The sequence below is a fragment of the Phoenix dactylifera genome, chromosome 2 (genome assembly GCF_009389715.1).
Source record: "Phoenix dactylifera cultivar Barhee BC4 chromosome 2, palm_55x_up_171113_PBpolish2nd_filt_p, whole genome shotgun sequence".
Taxonomy (NCBI): Eukaryota; Viridiplantae; Streptophyta; class Magnoliopsida; order Arecales; family Arecaceae; genus Phoenix; species Phoenix dactylifera.
Genome location: NC_052393.1, coordinates 25,905,516 through 25,929,665, shown reverse-complemented (window position 1 = coordinate 25,929,665; position 24,150 = coordinate 25,905,516). Strand labels below are relative to the sequence as shown.

The 24,150-nt window shown below is 41.2% G+C and overlaps 2 protein-coding genes across 3 annotated transcripts; both read left to right on the top strand.

Annotated features, from left to right (window-relative positions):
* The first annotated feature begins 2,850 nt into the window (after window positions 1-2,850).
* LOC103722928 (protein BRANCHLESS TRICHOME) lies at window positions 2,851-4,390 on the top strand. The gene has a single exon (XM_008813663.4). The coding sequence runs from the start codon at window positions 3,286-3,288 to the stop codon at window positions 4,228-4,230; it is 945 nt and encodes a 314-aa protein (XP_008811885.2). The 5' UTR covers window positions 2,851-3,285; the 3' UTR covers window positions 4,231-4,390.
* Window positions 4,391-16,610: 12,220 nt separating this feature from the next.
* Window positions 16,611-19,449, top strand: LOC103722922 (growth-regulating factor 7-like). 2 transcript variants are annotated; one of them, XM_008813655.4, is made up of 4 exons: window positions 16,611-17,297; window positions 17,506-17,688; window positions 17,777-18,197; window positions 18,295-19,449. In XM_008813655.4, the coding sequence occupies exons 1-4, from the start codon at window positions 17,018-17,020 to the stop codon at window positions 19,034-19,036; spliced, it is 1,626 nt and encodes a 541-aa protein (XP_008811877.2). In that variant the 5' UTR covers window positions 16,611-17,017; the 3' UTR covers window positions 19,037-19,449. The 2 variants fall into 2 exon arrangements, with proteins under 2 accessions (XP_008811877.2, XP_008811878.2); XM_008813656.4 differs by having other exon boundaries at window positions 16,614-17,297; window positions 17,783-18,197.
* The last annotated feature ends 4,701 nt before the right edge of the window (window positions 19,450-24,150 follow it).

The following is a 24,150-nucleotide window of genomic DNA, read 5'->3' as shown; positions in this document are numbered from 1 at the left end:
TTGAAGTTGTATCGCTAAGGTCACGGTCCTCTATGGTCGACTTGGGAGATGTTATGGCCTAAAGATCAATTGTTAGACCCTTGCCCCCATTTTCTCAATCTTAGGTGGATGGGTCCTCCTTTAGTCATCATTGCCTGAGGTCATCTTTAGGAGCATTATGTTGGCCTCGAAGAGCCATTATTAGGTTGGTCTCAGAGAGCCGTTAAGAGAACGATCTTTAGAAGCCATTATTAGTCAATCTCAAGGGGCCATTGGGAGGTCGATCTTCAGGAGCCGTTATAGGTTGATCTTAAGGGGCTATTAGGAGGTCAGTATCCAAGAGCCACAATAGATTGGTCTCAAGAAGACATTAGGAAGTCAATCTCTAAGAGCCATTATAGGTCAGTTTCAAGGAGGCGTGGTTAGTCTCCATGAGCTGTTATAGGTCGATCTTAAGGAGCCGTTAAAGGTTGGTCTTAAGGAGTTGTTAAGAGGTAAGTCTCTACATACCATTATAAGTTGGTCTCAAGGAGCTATTAGAGGTCGGTCTTTATGAGCCATTAAAAGTCGGTCCCAAGGAGTTGTTAGGAGGTCGGTCTTCATGAGTCATTTATAGATCAGTCTCAAGAAGTCATTAGAGATGGGTCTTCCGGAGTCCTTAGAGGTCGATCTCAAGGAGTTATTAAGAGGTTGGTCTCCAAGAACCATTACTGAGCCTTGATGGATCTAGGGCTTTGCTACTCGGCTAAAGCTGCCTTCATGCTTGGATAGATCTAGTTCTCAAATTCTAGAGAAGTCGTAAGCTGTGAAAGCTAGATCTCATGCATTTGAAATCATCCACAAGTGGTTAGTTTAATAAATATTCAATTCAAATGAGGTACATGTGTGCATACCTATTTGCAGCTTATAAGTTATACTATGGTTTGATCCAATTGCCATCATCTTGTTGTCCCCATTTGGTTTCCAAACTTGAGTCATTAAGCTTGGAAAAATTGGTTGTTTTGTATGCCAATAGAGCCAGTTGATCTCTGGATCCATTGAAAGCGATAAAAATAGACAAAGGGGCATCAAATTTATTCATAGTTGCCGGTATGCGATGATGAATTGGAAAATAGAAGGAAAAAAGCAATTATAGAGGCAGGATCAGGGCAAATGAAGAACAAAAATGAAAAGAAGACACTTGAAAATGTAGAGAATCGACCTGAATCGGTTCAAAAATAATGTGTGAACTGAGCGGTCAAAAGAATCAAACTAGTTCGGACGGGTCTGGTCAATGCAACCAAGCCATACCAGTCAACTCCAGATGCTGACATGGCTTGCTGACAAGGTTCTAGCACTGAGGTGGATCACTGATGTGGCGGGCTAATGTGGCAACCGACTGAGTCTGATAGCTTGTCTCTGCTGATGTGACATTTTATATGGTACTCGTAGCTAGCCAGGCGTGATGACTCTATTGATGTGGCGGATGACATGGTAGGTTACATGGCTTGATGACGTGACAAGCTATCTTAACCCAAATGGATCGGGTTTGTGTCTGCAGGTTTGATTGGGTTCGGTTGAAACCCGAATCCACGGCAGCTTCATTAAGGCAGATTGGATCTAGATCTACGAGGCGGACTTTCTTTTGAATCCGCTTGAGGTGAGTCCACTCTGCTCTCCTTCTCCATCCTTGTGAGTGTTTGGATTCAAGTCCTGGCCGTGGCGATGGTGGCGACGCTGGTGATGATAGCCTCCAGGCGATGGAGATGGGTCTTGTCGGAACAAAAACCCCACGGAAGAGACGTCGCAGTGGTCGAGCGTGGCACAGATGGCGTCGGCCTTGGCCTCCTTCGTGGAGCATGGCACGGGAATCTGCATGAGACTGATCAGTTTTTTTTCTGCCTGAAGTTATCCCGGGATAAACGGGATAAACTCAATTTATCCTTGTCCAGGTGGTCCCTTAGCCTTTTTATCTTTGTTCTCCCTCGTGAGCAAATAAAAGCAACTTAAACACAAGGATAAATAAAAAAAGCAAATAGATAGCTTGAAGATTCCTGCATGTGATAGTCCCTGTGATGGCAACATCTTTCCTAACATCGGTTCCTTATCCTTAGCCTGCAATTCCCTGATTGGACTCATCCAATTCCACGCCCCGGCTGCCGACCAGTTGACCTGGTGCACTTGGCAAGCCTCCTAGTGGACTTCAGATCTTGACCCGCTTTGTGGGACTAGTCCGTGAATCTTTGTTAGAATCAGACATTTAGACATGCCTTAAAGTAGGTATAAACCTGGTTTATTTTCACATTGGTTCAAGCTACAGCTTAATTTATAGCTCAGCCGATGAAGATGGGTTCATGCGAAGAAAGAAGACTATCCTTCTTTGGCATGAAAGATACAACTCCCATCCTCCTAAGAAATGCTGTTGTGTTTCTTAAAAAATCCTACTTGCCATATTCTATGGGCTCCAGAACATTCATTTTTAGGGCCGCAAGGGTCCAGTGCCAGCTGCCAACTTAGATCTGACCTGAATCATATCTTAGATCTATTCCCACAAGCACATTTATCCATTCTAAAATTCTACTACTTTTTTGTGCTAAACGTTGAATCACATGAATTTGTTAAAGGAAAACCAAGGTGGTAGCATTATGATGTTACCCACTTACCCCTAGGCTCGAATGCATGGAGCTGCAAAATATAGAGGGAATATTAAAGAGTCAGCCACACATAAATGCGTGATATATTGTAAGCATATCAAATGTACATGATATGATTCATTTGGATTGACAGCATGATGCCGTAGTAGTCCCAATTGCAAGTAACCCTTTCCTAAAAGAAAAAGAAAGAAAGTGCACGTAATCCCCATCCAAAATAAAAAAATATTTCGATCATGTGCAAGGCTATAAAAGATCATATCGAGACTGTGAAGGCTTCAAGGTAGCACGTACTCGATAACCACAATAACCTATAAATCAACAGAAGCTCCAAAGGGCTATGCCTTGGATAACATATGACCCAGCCTGCAGCCAGCTTCGCCATGACCGGCAGCCAGAGATTAAAGGTCAATATCTCTAAAAGAGATGCAGCCATGCTTGGAAATAAAGAAAGCAATGACAGCCATGATGATATGAAAGGGTGGAAGGTGCATGTGATGGCCCTTCCCCTCCCTTTTGCCACCAACCCACCTTATTGTTGGGTGGAATGACCTTGCTCTTTTCCTCCTTGCTCCAAAAGAAGTGATCTAAAAAAAAATAATAATCTCAAGGCCGAAAAGAAGCGAAGCAATCATCCCCCAGGGGAAAAGAAGCTAAGCAAACAGTTGCGGAGAAGATGGAAGGATCCTTAATAAACCTCAGAAATTCTCCGGTCGCCGGACCCATCATCAGCACCTTACCAACCTGGAAGCTTTACGACAATCCACACTACGCCGAGTGCTGCAATGATTCCACTCTCCACCTCCACTCCTCCAGCTGCATCTCTCCTTATCTTCGACTGATCCTGGCCTCCGAACTCGATCTCGCCGCTTTGCTCAGGCCAATGGACTGCGACCGGACTCCTTCCGAGCTCGAACTCGCGCAAGATCAGATTGAGGAGCTGAAGGCTGAGCTGGAGTTCGAGCGGCGGATGCGGCGGAAGGTGGAGTCGCTCAACAAGGCGATGGCGAGAGAGCTGACGGAGGAGAGGAAGGCAAGGGAGGCGGCGCATGGCCTGTGCAGGAGGCTCGAGGGGGAGCTTGCGAGGAAGAAGGAGGAGGTGGACCGGGTGCTGAGGGATATCGACGAGGAGAGGAGGATGCTGAGGATTGCCGAGGTGTGGCGGGAGGAGAGGGTGCAGATGAAGCTCTCAGAGGCCAGGTTGCTGATGGAGGAGAAGCTTCAGGAGATGGCAGCGATCCAGGGCAAGAGAGAGATGCCAAAGAAAGGGGATCAGGAGGAAGGTGAGTTAAAGCTTAATACTGTTCCATCAATCCAGAGAGGTCCATGTGAGAATGCTGAGAGCTTCAGTGAGAACAATGGTGGCACGGTGGGATCAACTGGACCAGCCAGCCAGCCAAGTCAGCAGCGTAGGGAACCGGAGAATCCTCACATCAAGAGAGGGATCAAGGGGTTTGTGGAGTTCCCTAGGGTTGTTCGGGTTCATGGCTCTTCTAAGGAGGGGAGGGTGCACTTGGGGTCTAATCTAGAGTGTCAAAGGGCTCAGCTGCGGATCCTTCTGAGGCACAGGAATCCGGTGGGTTTGGGCCTCTTGGGAAATTCAGAGAATCTGGTTATGTGACCGACCTCGTTAATTCTATGGAGTGTTGCTTTGGTTGCCTTCTTTTTTTTTTCTTTTTTCCTTGTTTTCTTTTTTGCCTTCTTTTTGCTCCCAATCACGCATAAAGACTGTACACCTTGTATCAGACACTATTCATTTGCAATGTAGTTTGTTTTTATTATTTCTTGCTTGGGATTTTCTCGCTATGATTCGTTAATTGTTCCATTAATTATTCCATATTATAGTTTACAAAAGTTGAGCAAGTTCACTGCACCTGCACCTAGTTGCTGCACGGGGATGAACGTGATTACTTAAAAAAAAAAAAAGGGACTCTTGAGGCAATTAATATTTCTTGTTAATTAATAATATATATATGTCGTTATTTTTATTCATGGGCCTTTTAAATATAGTGGATAAGTTCTAACTAAAAGGAGTATTAGACTGTGGTGAGAACTCTAATCAAAGAAATGTTAAAATTACAGCTGCAATTACTGTCTTGTATCATGATATTTATTTTTGTAATGAACGTATAGCTACAAGGCTTGTCATTGGGTAATTGTGTTCATGTGGAGGCATTATGGAGTAACATGTAATTTTGTTTTTATCTTATCAGTGAAAGAATTCTGATTTGGAAACCCTCTTTCCTTGATATCTAAATGACTTGTGTTGGTTAATATTTATACTGAGTTCAGTTACCTATATATCGAGTTTATCTTTACATTCATTAATTACAACAGAAAATATTAAAATTTAACTTTCTCCAAAATAACAAAATCAACCAGCCACTTGTTTATCCTGATCTTTAACACCCTCTCCTTAAGCTTTTTGGCAGCGAGAGGATGGTTTGCTTGCTTCTCAACAACCTGAATCTAGTTGGTAGAAGACCCTTTGTCATGACATCTGCAATCTGAGCATCATTAGAGATGAAGGAAACACACCGATCCCTTCTTCACCAATTAGTGAACAAAACAGACATAAACCTCGACATGTTAATTTCGACTGTGAAATCCAAAATTTGCAGTGAGATACATGGCACCAATTTTATCACAGAATAAGAGAGGATAAAGAATGGATGAAATTACCAAATCACAGAGGATATCCAAAGCCATTGTGGTTCAGCAACAATGGAAGCAACCATAGGATACTCCACCTCTGTGCCATATTCCCACCGAAGGAAGATATACATGTGCCCACATAGATTGTTGAGCCTAAAAGCATAGAGATGCTTTCTCTTCTCAAAAGACATGCGATAGGATGCTTTGCAAACGGACTCTGTAGAAGACTTCCGTAAATGAAGAGATACGTTTTCACAAAAAGATGCATCTGATCTAATGGTGATCCCAAGGGACATAACCCTTGATGAATGGATGGATTATGTGAAGAGATGCAATTTTTTTTTTTTTGGTGCTAAAACGGAAGTATCATACCAAGCTTGTACGGATACAGCTAAAAAAGTCAAAAAACAATATATTTCGTAGAGCAATAGGCAACTCCACCTCGCCCACCCAAAGGTGTACACCGGAGTGATGGGCAACAAAAGAAGCCACCCAGTCAGTGGCCCCATTGGCCTCCCGAAAGACATGCTTGGCCTGAATAACCAGCCCATCTCGAGTCATAGCCTGAATAGAAGAGATACATTCAACGAAAAGATACTTAAGCGTTTAAGCAAAAAAAAAAGAAAGATACTTAAGCATCTAATCATACTCACCCTTTGACATCTATAACTAGGAAAGGAACTGTACTTTCCATCCATCAGAACAACATCTCCTTTCATCTGAATAATACCAAAATTAGAGAAAAAAATTGAGAGTACTAAGTGAATGAACTCTAGTACACCCATTAAATATTTGAGAAGAAGATTGTGTCCACATATAAGAGGATTGAGAAAGATTGCTTCAATCAGTTTTGTTGATTTTCAACACATCTGAATTTGGCTAGTTCCAGTTCGACCCTGATTCTCCTTCATTAGAGTCCACTTCAAGGAAAACACGAAGCAGTTCCTAGTATTTTGGAAGTAGACCGCTATCAACTATTTGCACTTAGACAGAATAAATTCTACTCTAAAGTAAGTGCCTTTTGTAGCGTACCTCAAACTGAATAACATCAAAACTTAATTTATTTATTCAGTATGTATAGAAAGACATTAATTAAATATTAAAGATAAAACAAAAAAGTCATATAAAAGAGATTTATAATGTTTTAGTAGATAGATTTTCCAACAATTTTAGAGTAGAATTCTGTTTTTTTTACTACTTTGCTTATGTCATCCTTAGATGATTATACCTCTGCAAATTTAGAAAAATTCTTTGGACAAAATTTTAGTTGCTGGCAATGCCAGATGTGCTATTGGCTGGCCTTTTCAGGATTATATTTAGTTATTGAAAACTTTAATCTTAATAAGAGTATCATCACCTCTATCACTGGAGATTCAACAACTGCTACTACCACCCGCACATAATCAGATATAAAAAAGAATTTTATTTGTTATGGTAGAATTTTATCTGCTCTTTCTGATATAAATTGTACTACTTCCACTGCACATGAGTTACGGGTTGCACCAGAACAAAAAAATGGTAGAGAAGATGAAGGTTTGGAAAAATACATTGTAGGAGAGTTACTATACTATAAAATGATAGATGAAAAATTAGTAGTGCAACAAACTCATGAACTGAAAGCTTTGGTTCATGATATGACTCAAAAAGGAATTAATCTTGATTAGAAATTTCTAGGTTGTAGTTACTGACAAACTACCCCTTAAGTGAAAATCTTTTGCCTTTTCATTAAAACATAAAAGAGATTTGTTGGCTATGAGTGATTTAATTGTTCGCTTCAAAAAGAAGAAAAGTATAGAGAAAAGGATAAATTGTCCAATGATTTTCAATATAAGGTAAATTTGGTAGAGAGAAACAAAAATAAGAAATTTATAAAGGATAAATATAATCAATTTAAGCCTCAAACAAAAATAAATAAAATAAAAATACAAATAAAATATGTTATGTTTGTGGTAAGAGGGACATTCTTTTGTTACCAAAAAAAAAAAGAAGAAGGAAGACATTCTTAAGTCTAACTACTTAATTGGACATTGTTTTGACATAGTTAGACTAAGTACCAATCTAATGATTTATGTTCACAACCGGATGGAATGTTTCATCAAAGTCAATATCCGCGTATTGTTGGTACCCTTTGGCCACCAAGAGAACTTTGAAACCATTCAATACTTCCATCAGATTTCTACTTCACTTTACAAACCCATTTACATCCAACTATCTTGCCATGGAAAGGTGGAGAAGGACAACATTTGAATTTTAATACGATGTCATGCACCTTGATAGATGGCTACACATCCTATTGGGTTTAGCTTATAAGATGCAAGGCCTATATAAATTAATTAATTTACAAAAAAATATACATCAAAGCAAGGAGTAGAGAATGATAAATCATCTAAAAGTTTCAATTAAATAAATTTTCCTCCAAAATCATACAATAAATTTTTGATATAAATTTACTCGTCGAGGGACAACTAGCTAAACCATAATCCTTCGATGCTCAGCGCGTAATCCTGTTTGAGCTACTCATCAATATCCGGTAAAAATATAAGGCAAAGGCAAGTGAGCTAACAACCCAGTAAATAATAACTGCACTTCTGGTTGGATCAAGCATATATATTTATAAAAATGTTCAAACAAGTGCCATATATCATGATTAAGTGTAATAGAAACTAACATGGTAAAATTTCAGAAAAAAAATCCACAATCAATATGCAAATATTTGACAACTTAAAAATTCACCTTTCAAAGTACTATCATAAAAATTAATTTTAAATGCTTGCTTTGAAAAAAAATTAAACCCTCTTTTTATTAAATTTTCAAAGCAATTACAACTTTTTTTCTCTTCCAATCTTAGTGACCATGGCCGCGATCAATCCCATGACAAACCTGAAAGAGACTAGCTCTTGAGTACAAAACATGCTATCGATCAGCATGTGCCAACGATCAATCTCAATTGGCTAGGCTCAAAAGGAATTAACTCTAATTCACACAACCACAATTAGTCCCATAACAAGGCCAAAGAGATTAGCTCCTAACAATATGATATACCTATGATTAGCATATGTTATCAATCAATCTCAGCTGGCTAGGCTTGAAAGGTATTAGCTCTAATAGCAAGAAGCCCTGTCCACCTAGATCTAAAAGAAACTAGTTTTTGAATGTATGCCCAATAATTAGTACAGTTGGCTAGACCTGGATCATAATAAGATTAGAAAGTAATCATTTAATCCATTTCAATACTAGTTTAATCAGACATACAGTGACCATAATTCTTTTAATGCTCATGATTATGCTCAAGTAAAATACTTCATGCTTGATCCACAATTTTTAAATTTATTTTTTAATATAGAGCATGCATAATATTTAATTTAAATATAAATGTAAGTATGCATAAATAATTTTCATAAATTTTAGTTCCAAATATTTTGGTTATATTTCAAAAAGCAAGCATGAAAAAAAGTAATATAAATTTAAAATCAGACTATTCGGGGTGCTAATCCCGGATATACTTCTCCTTACCACTTTTTATCTCCATCTCCCATTAGAATTCTGCTCACGTATCTTTACAAAGAGAATCTTATCTCTTTCTCTTATCCCTCTTTTGGATTACCGAATATTTGCAGAGTCTTGCGTGCCTGTGCAGTTTTGTGAAGGCTGTACACTAAATAATGGCATTTTGCTCTTCCTCCACGTTGATGGTGGCAGGTGACAGTGAAGAAGCTTAGATATAAGATATACAATACCTAACAGTTTGGTACCGGTATGGAGTTTAGAGGCTTATGTACTGGACGTACCGATACAGTAATAGAATGGCTCGATACTGAGATGGCGTATCTTTCTTAAATTCTTTCTAATTCTTGAACTTAGAATCTAATCGATTTTGATTGGCCAAATAGCAATAGTGATTGGAATTTGTTTCTTGTAAAATGTCCCTTGTTCTCCTATTATTAAACTGCAACATAACATGATGATTCTAGAAGATGTAAGAACTATGATAACATGATAATATCTATCAAACAACAGATGCATCACTAAATTATGATTTAGCTAAATGAATACGAACCCTCTCATCCTTATGCCCTATACCAGGCCTGCAGAAGTATCCCTTGTCTGGGGCACAAATATTAACAAATTGGCGAACTTTGACATGATTTATTACTGAAGGTATGTCTGAAAGGTGGTTTTGTGTGCATTTTGAAAGCACAAGTTATGTTAAAATCGAACTGTCGAGGCTCTGTACGTACAACCATAAAACTTATGATTTATGTAATTATTTGTGCAATTGGAGCAAGACACCCTGAAACAGATCGCAAGACCATCTTACAATGACTGTAGCTTTTTAAGTGCTAGATATGAGCTATTCACACCAAGAAAATAAATTATTTAAGCTGAGATGTGTGATACTTTCCCCCTGTAATGTGGAATTTGTAGTTTAATTTATGCATGTGTATTTAGATGGTGAAGCATAGTCAGTGTCTATGCCAGCTTCATTAGGCTTTGGAGTTTTCCAAATTGTTGAATTATTGTGTGATTATATGTAAACACGCCTTCTAGGAGAGTCCGCCCCCATCTTCAGGTATGTAGAAAATAATGACTGTTTGCTGGATTTAGTTATCTATATATTAGGCTTACAATTTTAAAAAAGATTTGTAATATGTTCAAAAAAGTACAAGACTGAAAAGGAGTTCTGAATCTTTGTGAACCAATGCCCATGAATTATGCTTGAAGCTATGTTGCCTGGCTGAAATTTTGATTTATTTCAAGCTTATTTTCAGTTATACCTTCTGGTGGCATAATATCCATGGCCAGAAACCAGTATGGACCATTATTTGGCTAAAATTTTCTTTCTTCTGAGCAAGTTTGGCTAATGAATTCTTTCCAAGACAACCAGACGCTCCCTTGAGAAATTTAATCACCTTCTAGATAAGATTGTAGGTTTTTCTGAGCTCAAATTTCTAAAGCTCTTGTGCATGAAGTGTCCTACTATCTTTCATAGATTTCTACTGCCGTGTGAAGCATATTTGTCTCTCTCACTCATGTCCCTTGGTATAATAAACATTGACAATCAAATCAAATTTATGTCCATGACAGAGTACAACTTTTGTTTATTATATAATTAATTCATCAAATCTTGTTGTGGTTTAGGTAGTCTCTTAGTCATCTTTTAAATCATTTTGCATTGTTACTTCGCAGCAATTAGCATTATATTCATGCACAACAAACAGATATAAATTTGTGAACATTCAAATGTGGTGAAGAATTAAGGGCTCGTTTGGTTCGCATGTGTTGGGTATGGGGGGGACACCTTCAGTCCCATACTGCTTGTGTGACGAAGAGTGTTGTGTCTTAAATGGGAAGGCTCCCCTCTTTCTCTTTAGAGGGTCCTTTTGTGGGACAAAACCGTGAGGAGGTCTCCAGGTACGTGCATTGTTCAACGCCGCGTCTCTCGACCCCTAAAGCGGACAATACTTTTGGAGAGAAAAGCGGACAACACCTCTGGAGCGAAAAGCAGCTACTTTTAGTCCACAACAGTTGGTGCGGTGAGCGTGGACCTCCCCCTGCACCCTGTAAAACCGCGAGGTGGAATCACAGCACTCTCCGTCAGGGAGGGTTGTGTTGGGGATGGGGGAGACACTTTTAGTCCCATACTGCTTGTGTGACGAAGAGTATTGTGCCTTAAATGGGGGCTCCCCTCTTTCTCTTTAGAGGACCCTTTTGTGGGACAAAGCCGTGAGGAGAGCTTCGGATACGTGCGTCGTTCAACGCCGCATCTCTCGACCCCCAAAGCGGACAATGCCTCTAGAGAGAAACGCAGCTACTTTTAGTCCACAACAGCGAGAAAAGAAGGGAGGAAAGTGTGGTCAACGGGAAAGTAATGAGATGCCTCTTATTTGATTGGAGTTTTCAAAGGAAATAGATGAGAAAGTTGTATTCCCATGGGAATATGATTCCCACATTTGATGGAAAAGTCTTTCCAATGAGAAACATGGAAAAGTTACTTTTCCGTAAGACGGGAATCACTTCATTTTTATTTTTTTTTCCAAAAAGGCCCTTCAGTATTAAAGAGGTATTAAAGACCTAATTTTTATTAAGAGTATAATAGGAATTACATATAACTTTTTCAGAAAAATGGATGGTCAACCAAACAGAAGCACTCTGAAAATCTGTCACTTTCTCATGGTTAACCAAATATGCCAAAAGTACTTTTCCGGGCATCCTCTTCATAGGAATCTGTTTCTCAGGAACCATATTCTCAGGAGGAAAAATGCTTCCTGCGAACCAAATGAGCCCTAAGTTCAATGTGGCAGATGAGATTTAGCTTGTGCTGCTATTACTTGGTTGTAACTCATTGATCTCCAACATTTATTGTCACTTTCCCACGGTGTTGGCTGTTTTACTGACAATGAGGGATCAGCTTCAAAATCGTTTTCATAACCAAGATTGGTTTATATTTTTATAGATCACTTCCTAAGTTAGAATTGGTATAGATTTTTATTTGGTTTTTACGTAACTTAGAGATGGCAGATTCGCCAGTCCAATTCGTAAACTTAAATAAACCTTTACCTTAGAATGTGTCTATGCGTTATCCATGAAAGCTTTCAAGGGTACCAAATACAGAATTAAGATTACTCATTGGGCCAAGGTGAAATAATATATTTACTCTAAGCTAAGACTTTGTTTCGATTGGGTTTATGGAAAGGGTCCAAGCATCACAGGTGGTAAAATTGTCCCAAAGATGCCCTAGTTCTGTTTTTAATTTGTTTTTCTTTCACATATTTACCTTTTTTTTTATATCATTGACAATTTCTATTAGGGCCTTTTTGGATACCTGAATAATAAAAAAAAAAATCCATTGATCAAACACCTCAAATGCTGAAGTTAAGACGATGAGAATGGAGGGAAGAACATAGTTTTGATGCAATTGCCGAAGCTCTCAGATCTATCCTGAAAATATAGGACATTAGATTCCTACTGGAAGGTGATTTTCCTTATCCCATTCTTTTTTGAGATTTTATGATTAAATTCTTCTCAACCCACCATTAAAATCTTCTATTCTCTGCCAACCATATGGGGAAGTAACATATATTTCTTTTACCTGATTCCACATGTGGCACATACGGGGCGTTATAGAAGTGGTATTAGAGCATGGATTTAAAATCACTAGGAACTATGGGGTTTGACAAATTTTGGAAATTAATTAGCGAACTCATATTACTTCGGTGGGATTTTATCAAAATTGCGTAGCGAATGTATGGTAGGTTAGGTCATTTTGAATCTGATCAAAAATATTAATTCTAAAGGTTTTATAATGGTAGACTTGATTTGATTTCCTAGTTAAGGAGATTTGATTTGAGTATCCTCAAAGCCTTAAGTATGTTAATTTCGAGAACGAAATTATTTTAAGAGAGGGAGAATGTAATGGCCCGTAGGAGTTGGGCTTGTGGGTCGGCCCAAAGAGGCCGGGCCCAACTCAACACGTGCGCTGCACGTCAGGGAAACAGGGAGGAATCCTCCCGTTGGGAGTTTTCTTCCTCTCCGAGCACGATCGCATTTCTGACTAGGGTTTCAGGGCGATCCAAACATTGAAATTCATGAAATTTTGCTTATTAAGACCACCCATCCTCCTCCTTTGAGATCCATCGAAGAATAGGCTAGATTTCATTGTCGATCCCAAGCACTTCCCTAGTTTTTTCCTTCGAATTTTGCCAGAAAGAGTCACCGAATCATGGCAAGATTGAGGTACACGAGCCACCGGATTACATGAAATAGAGCAGTCCCTATTTCACCTTCTTCTTGCGACCATATCATGTGGTCGTCCCAAGTGATAGGTTTGGAGCGTGACAACCCTCTATAGGCGGGTCGAGCGAAAGCCTGTGCTGCGCGCGCAGGTATCACATATGCATGCTCATTTGACTTGCACTCCAATAATACCAAAGTCTTGGACAAAAGTTGCATAGCTGGATTGTAACTTTCTTAATTAGTGCTCTATCCTATAAGAATTTAACAAAAATATTATATGTTGGCCACCTAACTCTTTTCTGCTAGATTTTCCATGTTACCCTAGAAGTGCACTAGCTTTTGCGGAGGGATGAGACCTAGCTGGCAAATAGCTAGCTTTGTCGCATGAAGTGGTCCTTGCATGGAGTGGCCCGCGGTTATGGAAGAGCAATGGAGACCGAACAAAGGCCACATGCAAGTTGATGTGACCCATGCCCATACCTATCTTGACATAGGAAAAATAGCACCATAAAGGATAGTGTCCTCGAATATTTTATTCCATCACAACCATTAATTGTACCAATTCTTCATCTATCTTAGCCCATTGAACCCACTTTCAGTGCCATCCAAATCCATCGAATTGGGATCCTCTTCCATCCTGATTTGGATTACAGAGAGCATATTACCACGGCTATCTGTGGTTCGATATGAATATACGATCCATCGGCATGCTGCTAATGTGCTACGGTGAATTGCCAATCATAGATGGCCATGATTAAAAGATAGGGCCTCTCTTGATGTAATCGAAATCAGGGAGCATCCGAATCGAACCCTATCCGACCGACAGTGTCGGCAGTGCAATAAAGGGGCGGTCCAGATTGGCCCACTGGATTTACCTCCTTACTTTGTGTAGATAATATCATCGTTTCATGCTGTTTCCTTGGTGGTGGTAGCTCCCTTCCACAATCCACCAGCTAATTTGGCCATGTTCTATCGTCCTCTGAGATTCCCTTTTTTTGGCCAAGTGGAGACACCTTTGGCTCCCCCATCCAGTGGTTGCGATGCCAATTGCCATCCCCGTGACGGGAGTCAAGTCATTCAAGTGGACGGACGCATGCACGCCATCTGTGGATGAAGGTGACAAGCATCACACAGCATATATGGAAACGTTATGGTCAATTGGTCATGCATCTCTTTTTTTCACTTTAATTTTTCTGAGAGTCCTACATGATAATATAAGTATAATAATAAAAACATGAAGGGACAGATCTTACCGGAGAAAAAAAAAAATGTAGGCCCAATATATAAATATATTTTTAAAAACGGCAATTCATATAGCTTTAACTTGAATACATTCTGCCAAATCAAGAGAAAGCAAAAAATATACAGGTTGGAGAATATCCTCTACCGAGAGAGAAAGGGGAAGGAGGAAAAAGATAAAGAGTTTGTAAACTGTAAGAACTCATTTAGTCCATTAAATTTTACTTTATGATTCCAACTAAACCAAAGACCATTTTTTTTTTAATGTGAACCAAAGAGTCCTAAATGATGGAGTTGGCTATTAGTTTCCTAGGCTGAAGCAGTTGGAGCCATAGAATCAACTTCATCAAAAAGGCAGATTGCATGGAATTTAAACAGCCTTAGCTACATGCTTGTATTCTCATGCAAGTATGGCCAATCTAGCATGCTAGGTTAACTGTGAAGAAATAACTAAAAATTAAAAAAAATATATACAGATGCATGTGCCAAAATCTTCCTTCCATCATGATTATGTGAACTGTTTGAGCATCAATTCATATAAAATAGATAATTCTGCAAATAAATTATTTTCAAAATAGTAGAAGGAGGGAACACTGATTTTTAAATTTTTGTGAGGATATTGTTGTGATTTGTGAATCATCATTATTTAAAAATTTGTACATTACATCATTCTTACATGACGTTGCTTACTAATTAACTAAGCTTCTATCTGATTACTAATGTCTACATAATGATTGGATTGGATGGCATTCTTTGTAATTTTATTTAAAATAATTAATTTTTATTATTTATTTTTAATTTTAGAGACTGCATTCATATATCCAAGATTTATATATTAAGGATTGATTTATTGTTATAGCAGGAAGGCAAAAGCAAGTTTGACCATCATTTTCAGGAAAATATTTTATAACATGCTAATACTGTTGTGAGGGGAAGAAAAAAAACTCTCTATTTCGCATTAAAAATTTCAGGCTGAAGAACAATGCTTAAAAAGAAGGAATAATAATAATAATAATAAAACCCTTCCCCAGGGCTAACCATAGTTAACGACGGGTACTAAGAATCACGGGAAATTGGTTGCTTTGGGTTGGAGCACGTACAAATGTACGTAGAGGAGGACGATTCGCCGTTCGAGGTGAACGAATGGACGGACGTGCGAGAGCGGCAACGTTAAAGCAAAAAGAATCTTGCTTCCTTTATCGCAACAACAACAACAACAACAAAAAAAAAAAAAAAAAAATTCTCTTCTTTAAAACAAGTGTAACGCAATACTACTACCTAGTCCAAGCACCATCCTGCATACCATCCCATTTGACACGCTAAGAAGTTGACGTCCGGAAAGGCTGAAACCCGTCTATCACTGAGAGGGTGTCAAAACGAGTTCCAGTGATCGGTGCGTTTAAAAGTTTGAGCAAGAAGAAGAGAGTAAAAAGAGCGGTGGAGTACAAACCAAGGTTCTGTGAACCAAATTTAAAAGAAGAGAGATGAGAGAGAGAGTGTGATAGGGACTTGGCCTTTGGGAGACAGCTGGCTCACAGCAGGCCTTCATCAATGCTATACCAACTGCGCCCACGTCATTCTCCCCTCTCTAGTCCTTTCTCGGGAAATAGCTATCCCTCCAAACCCCACCTCCTTATTACGCCATTCCCATTTTTTTGTTTTCTTTTGGGAGGTTGGCCCTTTCTCTTTTATCGTTGATATTATCCGGAATAAGAACATAAAAAGACGAGCCATCCGAGCTCCAATTTATCTAGAATAATTATTGATGGCAGCCGCCTTTAGGCTTTTAGCTGTCCGGAATAGCGGTGATTTGATGTGATAAACCGAGCTTTGCGACGTTAATAACCGGCAACTTGCGTAGGGATAGTAACTTAGGTCTTAGTATCATCATATTGCCTAGTTTGACCTTGGTCCGAGGGCCGTACAAGATTGGCTTGAATCAAAGCCGTCTATTTTAAAAATTTCTCCGAAGTATTAGACTACGTTGTTGGTCGGTGTATCGGGATAGGCAATTAGTTATCCCATCACTTCAAAGAACCCCCCGCCGCAGCTACTGAGGACCCTAGACCTTTCTAGGGCGCAGTCCCCAAAGGAGGAGATAAACGTTGCGTCATTAAGGAAACCTTTCCATTGAAACATAATCACTGGTTACAAGCCTATATATGGTAACTACAAAAAATATTTTTTTTAATTTTTTTAATATTTTAATTTTATGAGAACAAATAGATGCTCAAGAATATATTAATTAATTAATATATAAAAAACAAAAAAATATTTTACATAAATATTATTATAATAAAAAATGGTTATCTGTGATTAAAGGGGAGAGGATTGGGTGTCGAGGATAGGGGTGGTGGTAGAGTCTGAGTACGGATTAGAGGGTGAGGAGGGGACGGCACGGAGGAAACGATAGGGGCTACAATAATAGCGGAATAGCGTGTGAGGGTTGGCGAGTTGGTGGTTAGTACTACGCTGGTATAGTGGGGGAAGGAGGGAGCGTAGCTTTTTAGCCAGCTTTAACCAAGTTGTGCAGTGTTGCGAATGTTGGGGGCATAGGAAGCAGGAGAGCAGCGCAGACCAAAACCAAGGGGACGAGAGCCATCTCAGCCTCTTCTCGGAGACAAGAGCTTAGGTGAAGATACGTCGACAGGTGGGTTGGTAGAGAAGGAAAACGCGATCTAGAACTGCAGACACAACGGCTACGGTAGAAAGAAGAAGAAGAAGAAGTTAACAAAAGAAGAGAGGTAGAGAGAGATAAGGATCAGAGTGGGATCATCGTGATGGAAACTGGAGTTGGTTTGGGGGACAAAAGGGAAAGAAAGGAGGATGAAGAGAGTCTGGGGCTTGGCTTTGGCTGTGGTTCGGATTCTATCTCATTTGCTCCTCATCAGAAGCTGATACGCACGGCTGGGTTTCCCTTCCTTTCTTGTACCACCAGGGATGGAGGCAGCGTTCCAACTTCGACTCCGTTCCTCGGCAGCGGCCCCACCTTATTTTTGAACGATGCATACGATGGTGGAAGAGCTCTGCAGCCTTTTCCCATCCCCTTCAGATCCCCAGGTTTTCTTTTCTTTTCGTGTTTTTTTTTTCCTTTTATACTTTGACCCCTCTTCCTCTCCTCCATTATATATCTCTTTTGCGTTCAATTTTATCTTCTTTTCTGTGGGAGGGGGAGGTGGCCTCCATTAAATAATTCAGTGGCTACAGGAATGGAGGCAGGAGGAAAGACTGATAAGTTTTTTGGTGGTGTGTGTGGGGTGTGATGCAGGTGTGGCGATGGGCGTCGGTGGCAGTGCCTCTGCAGCGGCTCTGAGAGCGATTCCTTTTACTTCGGCGCAGTGGCAGGAGCTCCAGCGCCAGGCTCTGATCTACAAACACATCATAGCCTCTGTTCCTGTCCCACCCGACCTCCTCTTCCCGAGCTCTCCTCCTCATCACCTTCTCCCAAATCGTCTGTCCTCTCTCTAACTCTTTTTTTTTTTGTCTCCTTTGAAAGATTGTTCGTAAATAGTGTCTCTTACTCTATGCTTTGTTATAAGAAACAGTGGTGGTCGGTAGAGGTTCTGCTGGGGCCTTTAACTTGAGGTTTTCGGGCAACACCGATCCGGAGCCAGGGAGGTGCCGGAGGACGGACGGGAAGAAGTGGAGGTGCTCGAGGGACGCGGCTCCGGACCAGAAGTACTGCGAGCGCCACTTGCACAGGGGTCGTCCTCGTTCAAGAAAGCCTGTGGAAGTTGGCAAGACCAAACCCATCACCTCCAATGCTCCTCCACCCACCGCTGTCTCCACCAACTCACCCACCATCGTCACCGCCGCGGCCGCCACCACCGCCACCGCCACCGCCGCCGCCACCACCACCAGCAGCCTTTCCAAGCCATTTCCATCCCAGTCCTCTGTCTTTTTCCCCAAGGATGAGTTGAAGTTTCCATTCCAACCGTTGGAACCAAACAAGGAACCCAGGTTAGTTTAGACTTTAGAGCAAGCCGTTTTTTTATTGTAGGACTCGTTCATTTGCTCCAGTGTAACATCTTGGCGTTTATGTTTACTGCCTGTCCAGGTGCCTGGATTGGATTAAAGGGAATAATGAGGAGATGGAGTCAAGCTTGCAGTGGGAGCTGATGCATTCGAAGATTGGATTGAGTAGCAGCAGTACTCCGATTCTCCAGAGCTATGATGACCATCTGAACTCGAGCTACACTGCCTTTCTTAATCCTGATTTCTGCTCACTGGAAGAAGACACCATCGGCGACCATAGGGAAATCCCCAGGAGCTTCATTGATGCCTGGTCCACCGAGAACCCCGCCGCTGCCACCACCAAGAATGGCAACTTAACCTCCGTTCCCGCTGGCGGGGAGCTTCCACTCTCGACCCTCACGCTCTCCATGTCCGGCGTTGAGGAAGGTGGTGATCATCAAATCCAGATGGGCCTCGGCGTGGGCGATACGCTTGTTAAGACTCGCCCCTCGGGCTGGATAGCCCCTGCTTCGCCGCTCGGCGGTCCGCTCGGTGAGGTCCTACAGACGAGCAATGCGACATCTCCACGGCAGGGGTTCGTCGCCGATGATTGCAGGGATTCTGGCAGCGGTGGGCTTATCAACTGTATGAGCATTGGCTTTCATGGCAGTCAAGCGGCGAGCCCCCAAGAGAGTCCGACGAGGTTGGCTTCGTCTCCCTCCGGCGTTCTTCAGAAGGCAATGGTCTCGCTTTCTGATAGCAGCAGCAGCAGCAGTCCCACTTTTGCCGCTGCCTCGCGATCCGAGATTGCTCTGCAGTGGATGAACCAGGCGAAGCAGCAGTAGAATTCTCTATCGAGACTGGGACTGTTGGGTTTCTTCTTTGTTTCTTGCAGTTTTGCTTGTTTCTTGTTTTATCTTGTTCTTATCGTCGTCGGGTTAACATGTTCTTGCTCTCTTGTGCTGTGTCGGAGTGGAAACAATGGCGGAAGACTGGTCTTCTGTTTGCTTCCTGACTTGGGTCTCCATGGAGCTCGTGGGAAACCAAATCGGAAAACAGCTGATGCTCGGTTTTAATCTATGCATGGTGTTTGAAATTTAAATCCCGAGAAGTTAAAGGAAAAAACGTAAGTGTGATTTGATTCCCTCGAGAACAATATTTGTAGAATTATAAAAGAAAACAAATTGATCGGAAATACTATTATGGTTTGTAATTTCTGGCTGCAGGGTTTATGGATTACCATCTTTTTTTGACGCAAGCCTTTTTTTTTGAGGCCTTCCTTGTTTCCTGCGTAATTGTCTTTGGTTTATTTATTTGAAATAAGTTGTTTTGTCTAGCTGAATAGACTTAAATAACGCTTGGAGTAAGTTGATTTTTTCTAAGATTTATAGAAATCTATCTTGTGTCAATAAATTCTTAGGAAAGATCAAGGGTGATGACGTGTGTAAAATGCTCCGCGTCTTGTCTCTATTGTTCTTATATTTTGCCACTATCTGTATTTACTTTGTACATAAACTCTATCATTAAAAAATTATTGAGGAAGTGCATCTTCGCTTCTCCAGCTACTCCACGAAGAAAGAAGTGGATAAAATGATATCAGGCTTAAGTTGACTTGGGAGGCTTATTTAGAAGAAAGAGAGTAGCCAAAGAAATTGTAACCAATGGTTCATTCAAGTATAATTTTCTGTGATACGGTGTGAGGCCCAATAGTCCCACATCGGAAAGACTCGTTCCAGAGCCTGGGCATATGAGGCGGGTGTCTTCTAATCCTGCAGACGCGTTTTGGGTGGAAAACAAAATCGGGGAGGGGTGAAGGACGCTTGCGTGAAGCCCCAGAATCGGACAATATCTGGCAGGGGAGCTCCGTGTTCCCCCCTCATGTGGCCCCCACGTGGGCACTAGGTGCCTCACGTACCTCGCGGAGGCGGGGGCGTGACATTTGGTATCAGAGCCGAGCACGGCTCTTGTCCGATGGTGGGAAGGGTGTGAGGCCCAATAGTCCCACATCGGAAAGATTCGTTCCAGAGCCTGGGCATATGAGGCGGGTGTCTCCTAATCCTGCAGACGCGTTTTGGGTGGAAAACAAAACCGGGGAGGGGTGAAGGACGCTTGCGTGAAGCCCCAGAACCGGACAATATCTGGCAGGGGAGCCCCGTGTTCCCCCCTCATGTGGCCCCCACGTGGGCACTAGGTGCCTCATGTACCTCGCGGAGGCGGGGGCGTGACATTTGGTATCAGAGTCGAGGACGGCTCTTGTCCGATGGTGGGAAGGGTGTGAGGCCCAATAGTCCCACATCGGAAAGACTCGTTCCAGAGCCTGGGCATATGAGGCGGGTGTCTCCTAATCCTGCAGACGCGTTTTGGGTGGAAAACAAAACCGGGGAGGGGTGAAGGATGCTTGCGTGAAGCCCCAGAACCGGACAATATCTGGCAGGGGAGCCCCGCGGTCCCCCCTCATGTGGCCTCCACGTGGGCACTAGGTGCCTCACGTGCCTCGCGCAGGCGGGGGCGTGACATTTGGTATCAGAGTCGAGGACGGCTCTTGTCCGATGGTGGGAAGGGTGTGAGGCCCAATAGTCCCACATCGGAAAGACTCGTTTCAGAGCCTGGGCATATGAGGCGGGTGTCTCCTAATCCTGCAGACGCGTTTTGGGTGGAAAACAAAACCGGGGAGGGGTGAAGGACGCTTGCGTGAAGCCCCAGAACCGGACAATATCTGGCAGGGGAGCTCCGTGTTCCCCCCTCATGTGGCCCCCACATGGGCACTAGGTGCCTCACGTACCTCGCGGAGGCGGGGGCGTGACATACGGGAAACACGCTATGCAAGCTTTGGATTGAGGGTCCTAACAATATTTGAAATAGCCATGAAATGAGAAATTCTTATCAATTTGATAAATGTTTTACGTTGTGGGGATGGGTTGAGTGTGGGTTTGGGAGCTTAGAAAGCTTAGAAACCAGATGAAACATGATATAAATCTTCTTCTTCCACTTGGTGGAACTCTCGAAAAACTTGGAGAAAAGCATGCCTTTTCATATGTAGAGCTCAATATGGCTCAAGAGAGAACCAATATTATTATTGTTTCAGTAAAATTGGAGGAGCATCTTCCATTAGGATGTGGTCTTGTGAGCACTAGATTTTTATGGCCCAACTCGGTACCCAAAAAAAAAAATACAAACTTCAAATAAGAGTATCTTGTGAGGAGATATTTCATAGAAATTTCACCAATACAATCCTGCATTCAACTAAATCCAAAAACTAAGAGAACTAATGATTGGTTTCTCCCCATCTTTGGTAATTAATCTCTATATTTTGAAAGGGGCAAGCTTATCTTGATTGGTTGGGCGGTTGGTTATTTATTAGAAATCCCAAAATTTTAGGGTGCAATTGTCCCCCAACCCCCAAACTTTTTTTTGTGTGTGTGGATTGGGTGTGTCACTTGATCACAAAGATGTAAGTCTATCAAATAGGGTGCGATGTTGCATAGCATATACAACATGTCGCATGCAATACACGAAGCAACACCGTTGAATGTTTGATAGCGATTCATCTTGGTGATTGATTATGTGGCACCAACTATGGTTTGGCTTCCCTAGTGATTCCGTTTAAATAAATTAATTTCAGGTATGTATTCAGCTTTGAAGCTTGCTCGACCAACCAATAGGGTCTACATTCTACATAAGCTGCAGCCTAACAAATATTATCTATCTATTGCTTCTATATTTGAGCTATTAATCAAAATTCATTGCATGTTAAATATGAGAGAATATACATTTGCAGATGCATGTCACTTTTTTATCCTTATTCTCTCTAATCCAGGCTTGAAACTGGTGAGATGTAGTCTTTGAATTACAGCTATTGGCATCTTGCACAACAATTATGATTAAATAAGCCCTACATGGTAATTATGTATTATCATGGCCATCGTGTTGTACCCGAATTAGTACTCCAAACTACTAGTGAGAAGTTTAAAAGCCAGTGAGTACTGTTAGAGAGAAACGCCAATGAGATTTGTGACGCCCAGACTGCAAATCGTAATTCGCAAGCATAACGACCATCACATATTCAAAGAGATTATCCTATAAGCATGCAAGGCATTACTCCTAAGTGGGACAATGTTGAAATCACCATTTATCCTAAAAACTTAAGCTGATAGAATGAGGTAAATTTATTTATATATTTTATATTTTCTTACACTTTTTCTCACATGTGGGCCGGATTTTTCTTTAATGGGTAAGCCTAACATATGAAATTTTTTAATCATGAGGTTAAAGAGTACGGAGACAGGGTTCGAACTCAAGACCTCTGCACTGATACTATGTTGAAATCACCATTTGTCCTATCAGCTTAAGCTTTCAGGATAAGTGGTTATTTCAACAGGCAAGTAGGATAGAGGTGGTGGAGTGGGGCGAGAGAAATAGAGGATCCATGCCCTATTTCCTTATTACTCGGACTCGAACCGAGATGCTCTACCTCTCACCAACCTCCACATCTCCTCTCATGGGCGACTTTTATAGTGCGGGTCCTGTTCAGGAGAGTTTCGAGGGGGGGGGGGGGGGGGGGCGCGGGGGCCATTGTAGTTGGGCCAGGCCCTGGTTTTGGGCGAATTATCCGTGGAGCAAACTTTGCGAGCCTTTGATCGTGGAGCCCAACCTCTTTCTCTCCTACAAATTGAGAGTTAAAGGCAGCCACTGAACAGAGACAACAAAGTGCAACACCATTGGTGAGAGGCAGGGGAATGGCGAAGGAACCTAGTATGGTTCTCTCCTCATGGAATAAAAACAACACACATAGTTTAGTATTCTCTTCTTTTCTATCCTCTTGTTTACTTTCTTTCCTTGTCCCTTACTACAGTATTTATTATCCTACTCTAATACGCTACTCCTGTCATTGTTTTGGAGTAGCTTTCTTGTCATGTTATTTTTAACTATATCTACATATAGAGAATGCACACTGCTATAGTTTTGAATTTTGAACTCACAAAATGATTTCTATTCATACTCTGTATATTTATACAATCAGAGAAGCATAATTTTAAACGTACAAAATATGTAATTGAAAAGGAAATTTATAATACAATAAATGGTAATATTTACAAAAATAAAAACTGATCCTAGAATCATGGGAGGCAAAAAAAATCTGGCAGTATTTATTGCGGTAGCTGGATTTGAGTTGTCACTTGCTTGTTTTCTTCATTTTTCTTGATACTATATCTGTCTATGCTTCATAAAGGACCTCCTGTTACTGACTAGTAATTAAGATGAGAGACTATATAGCTTAAGATGTTAGGGTGGATGTTATAGCACAAATTCCTCAACATGCTTGTTGTATCTTGAAAGTTATATAACCCTTGTTGATCTCTATACCACTTGCACCTAATCAAAATTAGTTTCTGCATCTAAGGTGCGAGATTGGTGCGATCACCATGCTTTTTAATTGTGCAGCGGAACCTGATGCATTGCTGCATTGGTTGAGGCACGATGATCATGTGTCTCCATGGATATAATTCCAATGTAGATTTGACGATAACAGTAACTTCCGATAGGCTTTTTTTTTTTTTGTGCTGGTCTGAATGAGGATTTTGTATAGCTCTTGAAAGAGGAGCCATTATAACTTCTTAGATTACAGTGGTTTGCCGTATCCAATGGCAGATCTGAAAGCAGAGATCCTCAGAATTCAGATAAGTTATTAAATCTGACCTCTGAATTTGTGAAATTCTTACACTCCTTCCTCTCAGTTGATCCTAGTAGAGGGTATTGAACCGATCTAGCGACCACCCATCATTAGACCTTCACCTAGGCCTTCGTCTGGCATCATTGGACCTTATCATCAACAACCCTTGTTGTGCTACCTTTGCCCTAATCGGACTCTTGTATCACGATCCGCCCCATCATCACCCAAGATCAGATTGATGTGAGCTGCATGGGTACATCATCTGGACAAGTGTATATTTAGAGTGGG